Source organism: Protomyctophum bolini, assembly GCF_963924005.1.
Source record: "Protomyctophum bolini genome assembly, chromosome: 17".
Lineage (NCBI taxonomy): Eukaryota > Metazoa > Chordata > Actinopteri > Myctophiformes > Myctophidae > Protomyctophum > Protomyctophum bolini.
In genome coordinates this window covers 29,164,582-29,175,369 of record NC_137878.1, presented here as the reverse complement: position 1 = coordinate 29,175,369, position 10,788 = coordinate 29,164,582, and the positions used below count along the sequence as shown (strand labels likewise).

The 10,788-nt window shown below is 40.2% G+C and overlaps 1 protein-coding gene across 1 annotated transcript; it reads left to right on the top strand.

Moving 5' to 3' along the window:
- Window positions 1–234: 234 nt before the first annotated feature.
- Window positions 235–4,649, top strand: smim13 (small integral membrane protein 13). The gene is made up of 2 exons (XM_080787359.1): window positions 235–683; window positions 2,606–4,649. The coding sequence occupies exons 1-2, from the start codon at window positions 608–610 to the stop codon at window positions 2,794–2,796; spliced, it is 267 nt and encodes an 88-aa protein (XP_080643485.1). The 5' UTR covers window positions 235–607; the 3' UTR covers window positions 2,797–4,649.
- The last annotated feature ends 6,139 nt before the right edge of the window (window positions 4,650–10,788 follow it).

The window sequence follows — 10,788 nt, the reverse complement described above, 5'->3', positions numbered from 1 at the left end:
TTATCTAGTTTTTTTATGTGATGGCTGCTGGGAGCTAAAATGCCTATAAATGGGATTAATGTAAAAAAATAACAATTATGCACTTGGTAACTGCTCCTTGAATTTTGGTCTGCTGTTAAGTATGGTCATAAAGTTTTCAAAAACCATCAACAAAAGACAGACGCTGGACTACAGGACCCATAAGTCAATTGGGTCTCCGGCGCAGTCGCAGTTTCGGATCTCATCGTATGACACCGATTTTGTTGTCTTAACCTAGTTACTTGCTGTGCTTATCTCTGTGGGAGCCTAACAAATCTATGTTGCAATTATGTAGCTACAGTGTCTCGGTTGGTTAGGCACTGTAACACCACTTTGATTCGTTTTGATCGCATATGGCTGCTATAGCCAGATGCTACCTAACAAGCTGGAGCTTTGTTGTGATGTGGTGTGTTTTGTCTTTTCTCATTGTTGTGGATGGATAGCAAGCTAACTAGCTCGAATTCGAAACTATATGCTATATAGTACAAATGCTATGCTAGCCTCCTGAGGAAGAAACTCACTACCACCTTGCTCAGCCCAAGTTTTGAGAGGGAAAATACACGTATCGTTTAAGTGCTCCGATAAGAAGATGTGGCAAAGTGTCGGGCTCACAGTGCTGGTCATTGTGGCCACAATTGTGTGTGCGTTACTCTTCATGCTTTTTGGTAAGTTTCAAACAATCTAACTTGTTTATATATCTTGTTGCTAACTGATTTATACAATGCTAGTAAAGCATATGTACGTTGGTTGAACTGGAACCACTTGACATAACGTTGTGAATCTTCAATCTTGTGATTTATGTAACAGACAGAATTATGTAAGTAACAAGCTGTTACAAAGAAGGGATACTAGTGGAAGGAAGGAAGGAAGAATGGGGTTTCCATAATATATATATATATATATATATATATATATATATATATGGAAACCCCATTCTTCCTTTTTATTATCCTTCTTATTTATTAGCACTAGTGCTAATAAATAAGTTGATGCAGTAAGTTATGTTCCCTGGAGTGTGCAGTCCCTAATGGTATATATACACACACACACACACACACACACACACACACACACACACACACACACACACACACACACACACACACACACACACACACACACTCACTCTTTGGGGGAAATTAGCCAATTTTACTTAATTCCCAGTCTTGTTTTGAGCACAGTCAGCAAGTCCTTTAAGTTAATTTGTACAAGTCTCGTCAAGAATATGACACGGTGTGTTGAATGGCTTTGCATAACTGGATTCTATTTCAGAAGATTTTCTATTTTTACCATGTGAAGGCCAAGGGGGAAGGGAGAGTAACTGCATGGACAAGACATGACAGCTCCCTTCACCTTCTTCAGCATATCTGCAATTGACCTTCTAGACATTGCTTTGTGCAATTTCTAAATATTTGTCCATTGTTTTTAGTACATTATTCATGTCACATTCTTTTCGTAAATGTGACCCATGCTTTAATTGAGATACTACTTAGTATCTCAATTCTACTGAGTAGTATCTCAATTCTCAAATAACTAACCCTAACCCTATATAACTGTACAGCTCCTTCTCAAAAAATTTGAATATCGTGTAAAGTAAATTTTCAAAAAGTGAAACTTTAATATATTCTCAATTCATTTTTTGTTTTAATCTTGATGATTGTGGCATACAGCTCATGAAAATAAAAAAAATCCTATCTAAAACATATTAGAATATTTTACGAGACCACTTAAAAAAGATTTGGCACCTGCCCACAGTGCCAAAACTACTAGTAATTGGTGTACTGAATGGTATTACTGTGCTTAACTGACCAGCCAACTGGCCTGACCTGAACCCCACAGATAATCTAGGTTGTATTGTCAAGAGGAAGGTGTGAGACATACTACAAATTAACTTACAGCTGTTATCAAAGCAAACCTGGGCTTCCATAACACCTCAACAGTGACAAAAGTAGACCAGAACAAGTATTGACTGCATAGACCAGTAAGACGCACAAACGCGGGAAGCGAACGCAGCTGAGACCCTGCAGATCATGTCTGTCTGTCTGTCTGTCTGTCCCGCTGTTACTGTATATGTGGACCTGGCCCCTTTTGTGCCCATATATGGAGCTGAGTGGACCTGGCCCCTTTTGTGCCCATATATGGAGCTGAGTGATTGCTGATGCAACACACTCCATATTTGGATAGCGGGACAGACAGACAGACAGACAGACAGACACACAGACATGATCTGCTAGGTCTCATAGTAAGTGCTCACTGCGTTCGCAATTAATATACTTTTCAGATGGTCAACATTTCTCGATTAAACAAAAACAAAACATTTTTTTAGTGGTCTCGTAAAATATTCTAATATTTTGAGATAGGATCTTTAGATTTTCATGAGCTGTATTCCATAATCAGCCAGATTAAAAAAAAGGGTTTTAAATACTTACTTTATGTGCAAAGAATATATGAAACTTTAACTTTTTGAATTATATTATGGAAGAAAAGTAACTTTTACACAAGATTAATTTTTTTTGAGAAGGAGCTCAACTGTGTTACAAGTTTGGGAGTAGATTTTTCTAAATTGTTATTCTGACCCTTCCTTCAGGTTGGTATGTAGTTTGGCAGCTTTTCCTGTCCAAGTTCAAGTTCCTGCGCGAGCTACTGGGAGATGCCGGTTCTCCGCAGGTTGAAACTCAGCCGTCCGAAACAAAGAGTGAACGTTCTGCCAGCACTGCTGTCCGCAACCGTCCCAAGACTGCACGCCAAAGACTTGTTGCCCCGGAAAGCACTACATAGACCCCATCCCAAATGGTCTTCTGTTTACCATCACTATTTTTACCTGCTACACATGAAACCTCTGTTTCACGATGACCGCTTATATTACGTGTCCTGTCTGATCATCTGAACTATTTACCCATCCATGCCTTCTCTCTGCACTGCCCAAGGACCTTGGTATCAGTCAGTACTCAGCCCTCCTAGTCCTCACCAGGACACTTTAAACTGACCGGGCAGCTCCTCTGGATTCAAAGGGATAAATATCCAAGTGACTGGCCATTTCTATGTAGCAACTGCTCAGTCTGTATACATGTAGCCTCCTAGTTGTATGTGGACCTATGATTTCATTAGCATCCAGCAGCTGTTGCTGCATCACAAGACACATGACTGACTCGTTTATATCATAATTGTATGTGTACACTTTATATAATTTGATCTTAAAAGACCACTTCACCACTTTTCAACCTATCTCATATAATTGGTCCTCACTAATGTTCATGATAAAATACCACAATTATTTTCCTACTCGGAGGGCTGTGGGCAGTTCAGAAACCTGTCCACCAGTGACATCATCGTTATGCAGATTTGTTTTTAAACAAGATAGTTTTTTAATATATTTAGAATACATTATCGCATTGCAACTTTTCAGGAATAGAAAGCCTTCAGTTTCTATTAGCTTGGATTCCCTGTCTGGTGGACGGATTTCTAAACTGCCCACAGCCCTCTTGGGCTGTGGAATATGAACATCAATGAGGACCAATTATATGAAGATAGGTTGAAAAGTGGTGAAGTGGTCATTTAATCGTTGTTTTAGTTCAAGGAAAGCCTATTTTGACAGGTGTAGATTTTATCTAGACCATTATACAAAAAAACCTAAACACACACAAACACACACACACACACACACACACACACACACACACACACACACACACACACACACACACACTGATAAAAGCTATTTAACAACTTAAGGTAATCAATGTAATTTTCTTTGTGGAAAATATTCTAGCAAGTGCAATGAAAAAGCTAAATGTTTTTTGCTTAGATTTTTATTGTTTGTACACTGTTAGTAATTATCAGAGCCATAGAGTAAGACAGAGTTACGACATTGAGGGGGCAGAAAACTTAGCACTCGAGCACTGTTCATACAGCCTTTGAATTGAAATACATTGTTTTCAACGAAGGCGGCGCAAATATCAGCAATTTTTTGCATGTGTGCAACATGACAACTGTTTTAAAGTATTGTACAGTGACAAGTTAACTAAAGTCTCTGTAATGTTATTACAAAAAAAACGATCTAAAATAAAGGGATTTAAGATCATTAAAGCTGGGCTGTTGCCTGAGTCCAGTGCAGTGCATACAGCCAACTTCCGGTCCAGGACATTGTCACTCTTTGCAATGCTCTTCACCAATAGAAGTCTATGTAGAAGAGCAGCCATTGGACTGGCCCCATGAAGTGAACAGAGTTGACGTAACTCTGTCTTACTTTATGGCTCTGGTAATTACTTACCATGCAAGAGTGTCACAACCAATAGATATTGTCAAAGCCTTCCAGAAAAAACTAACAACTAGGGCTACATTCCAATAGCGTAATCCTTTATCTTGCAGCCTCTTCTAGACACTCAAAAAATATATTTTGAATTGCCAAGAGAAAATTACAGTGAAAGGAATGATTTTTAGACCTCTGGTAATGTTAAAGTGCAGTGTTAACTGCCTACCGTGAGGGTTTCACACCCCTGCAGTTGTGATGTCCTGGTCCTGTGTCTATACCAGTGCCTGTCTAGAATAGATGGCATCCACTGTTGTTACTACATGGCCTATGATTCCTTTGTAATATTGCCAACAATAAATTGGTTTCCATTACAGAGCTGTACCAGGCTGACCAGATCTTAGTTCTTTGTCACTTTATTCCCCAACAGGTGAACAAAACATATTTGTTTTGCATTATATTACTGGCAGAAATATTTTAGCACTCAAGCATTTCAAGTGAACAAATACTGTTGTGTCGTCATAACTGTCTTTGGTGAGAGAAAAGGTCTGTAGGCAATGTAATGGTTGTGTGTAGTAGTTTTAAAGAGTGTAGTATTTCCTGTAATTTACCTTCATAATAAATATATTTAATACAAAAATATGTTTTCATAATATTAATTAGCTTTGTTACACTGGTATGAAATAAGTGGAAAATTGCGGAAAAAACGATCGGTTATAGCAAATCGTTTTTTCAATTTTTTGAAAAATTGCGGAAATTGCGGAAAAACGATTGGTTATAACCAGGGAGAAATTAGATTGAATTAATTAATTTATATTGTTTAATTATTAATAAAATATATTATAGTTTGTATCGTTTAGTATAGTTTAGTATTTTAAATGTAAACTAAAAAGGCGTGCTTTTATAACAAACAAAAAACATCTTATGGATGCACCTGGGATGTATCCTCAGCGATGTATCCCCCGGTCATCTGGGTTTCAGGTCTTGCGGAGGAATTGAGGAAAATTGCGGAAATTGCAATTTCTGGTCCAGGTGTTTAAAAAAACATGGGCTATAACCAATCGTTTTTTCAATTTTTTAATTTTTGTCAAATCATCAAAAATGATGAAAAACGGCGCGCTATAGTATGCCGTACGATATAGGCTATAGCCCATGGTCCAAAATGATGAGAAACGAGGATAACCTTTTTTTCAAAATTTCAAATTTTTTAAAATGTTATACTTTAGCTATTGAAAATTAGCAGATCTACAAGCTCATAACGTGGCACCGAGTGCCGCACTATGAACTTGTAGGTCTGCTATTTTTGAAAAATCGTGAAAATGCGCCTCAAATATTTGAATATATATTATTACAGAGTGAACATTTTAACTCAAATCTTTGCTTCTGGGGAGGTCCCTGAAACTACATATTTTCAGATGGGGGGGGCGGAGGCATATTAAATATAATTTTTGGGGTCCTTGACATGAAATATTGAGCACCACTGATACAGAAACATAAGGTTTTTCAGAAAACTGTCAAAACATTTTTTTTATTTTGACGTCAGGCCTATATGGGTTAACCTGTGGGCTGCTTTAAAGATGTGGCTGTATACATGTATGCTCAGTGGTGTTCAACCAGTGGTCCAGGGACCACCAGTGGGCCTTGAGGCGGTCCCAAGTGGTCCCTCCCCTCCCCCCCCCCCCAACGAGTTCATTTGGTTCCATTTGGTACGTTCTTCTAAAGGATGGAGAGCTGGTAACCATTTGGTCTCATTTTAGGCTCTGTGATGACCCATCCTGTTTGTGTCTGGTGTTAATGCTGTTCTCTGTTCATGTGCAGGAGGAGGGGACCAGCCTGCAGGTGTGTGCCTAGATGAGGAGGCACACCTGACTCCAATTTGGCTCAGGAGTATTTAAGCAGGCTGGTCAAAGCCATTTCCCCTCTCTCTCTCCTGCCTGTTTTTTACTCCTTTGAGTTAGGTCGCATTCTCACCAGAGAGCTTTGCTGCGATTAAAACGAATCCTGCTGCGCATTTTCAGAAAGTGCGCTTCGTTTGGCAGGTGTGAAGGCTCTTTCGAATCCTAATGCGCAGCAAAGAACCGCATTTTACTCCGAGCAAAAACGGGGGTTTCGCTTCGCTTCCAATCGCGCTTGACTACGATTCGGTGCAGGTGTGAATGCAATCCGCAGCAAATAAAGGAAATGAAGCAAACAATGTGGCGGGTGAGGAGCTGAACACAGTTGGAGACGGAGAAGGCATATTTTACGCAGTGCAAAGATGTCCCGTTACCGTGGATAGACGTGGTCGAATGAGGAGAGTGGAGACTGAAGCCCTGATCGAAATGAGGACGAGTAGCCTACATTAATCAATTGCTTAAGAAAACACAAACACTGCAGTGCAGTGTAATAGTATTATAGCCTACAGAATATTCTGTCTGTCAATGGCTGTCACTGTGTGGGGACTAGTGGGGAGTAGGAACTTTCATCTCGATAAACTTGTAAACATTTTGCGCTGCTGTCTGTTATATCAGTGCGCTCAGCGCTGTGCCTCCATGCCCAAAAGAACAGTGCGTGGCTGCGTGCTTATAGTGAGAGAGCGAGAGAGGGGGGGGGCAGTCCCAGACGGCACGACACATATGCACGTTATGAGTATAATTTTATCACCATAGATTTATCATTTCATTGTGTAGGCTAGTTTATGAATGGAACACATTGATAAAGGTCCCCCCTGCTGCATTTCCAATTGCTGCAGATCATGACAGTGTGAAGGCAAACCGTAGCCAATTAAATATGCAAGAATCCCATTTCTCCGCCCATACGCATTCGAGTCTACCGAAGTATTAGGTGAGAATGCGACCTTAGTTTTGACCTAAGTTACTGCACTTGCACATACACTACACTTTCACACATCCACAGATGCACTACACTACTGATCCAACTGATGACTCGCACACACACCCCACTTTAACCATAAAGTATACTTTGAACTTGTAGGTCTGCTACGTTGTTTGATTAGTTTCAAATAAATACATGTTTTTTTGGCATTTACTCCTGTGTGTCGTCTCCCATATTTGTCATGGTTAAGTCTGTTCATGACAGCTCTCAAGAGGTATAATTCATTGTTCTGCATTACTTAATTTACATGAAATTTACCCATTTAGAGACATCATCACAGCATGGAATTGTAGACAACATCTTTATCCAACGACAACTCATTGACTCATTCGTACTCATTCATACTGTACGTGTTGGTGGCCTGTGATTGATATTGATTGAAGTATTTATTAACAGTTTGCAGAATTACAGAACATTTCAAGCACAACTCAATACAAACTGTGAGTGGACGACCAATAAAGCACTAGACTTGTTTACCTTGTTCAATTCATCATAACATTTAGAGACATACAAATATACACTTCGAGAGAGAGAGAGAGAGAGAGAGAGAGAGAGAGGTGAAACTACATGTTTAAAGTAGTTTGTCATGGACAGACTGGGAAACCGACGTTTTGCTCCCATCTAGTGTTCACCAGCAGACACTGCATGTGTTTGAGGATTATTATGGATGCATGCAGTAGTTCTTGACAAACCTTTTCATATTAAGGACCCACAAATTATATAATGTATACAATATATATCTATATATCTGTCTGTCTGTTGGACCTATCGGTTGGTTTTGAACAGTGGTGGACTCAAGTGGTTCAATTTGAAACCAGCAAACATAAATGTATGCCTATAGATATATATCACTATAACATTTTAAAACTATTATAAACAATATCAAACGTTTAAAAGTTGAGTCATATAGGCCTATACTTCAATGCAGCCAGATAACAGTCAGTCAATACAAAAAATAATAAATTTGAAATAGACTGTGTGTGTTTGTGTGCGTGCGTGTGTGTGTGTGTGTGTGTGTGTGTGTGTGTGTGTGTGTGTGTGTGTGCGTGCGTGCCTTTGCATTGGGGCTTGGAGCAGTGGGGGGGGGGGGGGGGGGGATCTGGGGTTGAGCTGCGGTGGGATCCAAAATAACGCACGTGCATGTATTTAAGTCATCAGGTCGTGCGCGCCACCTCTTAGTCACACCACCACCACACACAGTCACTGACACACACGCTGCTAGTGTTTGTTACAACAACTAAACAAGCCGTTTGTTTTAATATTAAACACCTCAGAATGTAACTTTCGTTGACATGAACATGGAGTTAATGAGAGTCGACAGTGTTTTTTACCAGGCTGTGAAAAACTAAACGAAAAACAGCTTCTACAACAAGCTGATCAAACGGAAGTAGACCTCATCAAACTCACGTGAGTGTTTGCAAGTGTAGCTCAGCTCAGCTCAGCTCAGTGGTTTTCAACCTTTTTTAATATCTAGCCTAGGCCCATTTATTTATTTATTGGGCATTTGAGCCACGGACCACCATTTGATGATATTTAGCCTCTCGGACCCATTTGAGCCACGGACCACCGTTTGATGACATTTAGCGTTAGATCTGTTGAGTTACAGATCTAATAAGGGTCCATTTGGTTAAACTCATATCTGCATGCGGACCACCTGGAACCACCCTCAAGGACCACTGGTGGGCTGGCTTATTTTAGCTGCTTAATTACCATTAAAGGAGTTGATAATTTCACTTTGATGTAGCAGCAAATAGTTAGTTAAGTGGTTCCCAAACTTTGTCATGACCCACAAATTGACACTAATCAGCCCCGCGGACCCCCATTTGAAGAGATATGCCAGGGACCCCCATAAGAGAAGATTTGTACAGCTCTAGCAGTGATTCTCAACCCGTTTATAATTTCAAGGACCCCCAGTTTGACATGCATTAGTCTACGGACCCCCATTTAATGGCATTTCTATTTCTGATACCCCCAATTTATATTTTTAAATCAATGTTTATTTAATTCTGAGAGTATAAATGTATACATTAGGGTCCATTTGGTTCCAAACGATAATTTAGCTGGGGACCCCCTGGAACTGCCTCGAGGACCCCTGGGGGTCCCCGCACCCCACTTTGGGAACCACTGAGTTATAGAAGCATTGTTGTTTTGTGTGATGTGATATGAAGCTTTTATTTATACTGGAGTATTTCAGAATTCAATACATTTTACTTTTCTACTCTATCTCAGAGGCTATTTTTGGTTTACTTTAGTGTGTGTGTGTGTGTGTGTGTGTGTGTGTGTGTGTTTTTGTCTGGTGAGCTTGTAGATGTGCTATTTCTATACATTTCCAAAACAATATTGTGCAGAGTAGCGATTATCAAACATATTTGCAATGACATAGGTTGAAAGATCTGATGCCCGTAGACAAGGCACGTTACCTCCGCAGGTTAGATATTATTTATCGGCATAGATGTTTGTCTTCGTATGTGATTAAGGATTGGAAAAAGTTGCATTGGCAGCCATAGAAAATTCTGCCCAGGGTAAATGTCCCGGATGTGACGTTTTGGGGCGTTCCTGTCTTGTTTCGTGTCAGTGTATTAAACAAGCGCTCCCCCTCACGTCTTGTTTTACGGCACGTTGCAAAATTACAAAATGGCGGCTCGGAATTTGACTCTTGGAATATTTTGGACAGAAAGTAGCTCATAACATGTCTACGGGGGATTTTTATGAAAAACAAGCTCGGCAGATTGAAAGAGGATAATTCAAGCTTGGACTGCAGCTGCTAAAAACATTTTTAGTTACTCCGCTGCGCCCTCTACTGATATTGCCCAGAGAACTGCCTCATAGAGAATATTTTTCCTCCGGTGAAAAAAAATCCCTTTTTGGCCAAAAAGTAATGTTTATAAGTGTGGTGGGGGGCTCGGAGTGCTTCCACTAAGGAAAGTAGTCTTTCTATTGACACAACCCGCCTTTGTTTTGGTGAGTAGCAAAAACGTTCTTTTTATTTACGCCAAAGAGGAGAGGCTGGTCTGATTTCGATTTGAGATTTAAAACTGAAAGTCCCATAGCCTTACTGCAGGGCAGAATCGTAGAAGCAGTAGAAGGCTATGGATCAGAGCTAGATTCAGCCCATTGTAAAAAAATCTAGAGTTGCAAATTGCGGCTATGTTGCATCATGTTTCCTGGTGAACAACATCTGGACCATGTTTAAGTAATAATACAAGAACTAAAAGGGTTTCAATGTGTTAATTTATTGACGCTGTGCTGAAGCTAAATTATGTGTGTGTCACCAGCCTCTCATCTGCAGTGTTGACACTGTGCTGAAGCTAAATGATGTCTGGGTCACCGGCCTCTCATCTGCATTGTTGACACTGTGCTGAAGCTAAATGATGTGTGTCTCACCAGCCTCTCATCTGCAGTGTTTACACTGTGCTGAAGCTAAATGATGTGTGTGTCACCGGCCTTTCATCTGCAGTGTTGATTGGGAAGGTGCCAAAGCACTATAGGGGGGTGTTCATGTTCGTATGGTGTTTTGTCTTTTTGATTGGTGCAACCACTCCTATAGACAGCTTTGTGTGTCGCCCGGTGTCCGAGCACGGAAATATATAGCGTTTGTTCACCAGCAGGTGTCACTGTTGCACAGCCTAACGCACACACACACACAC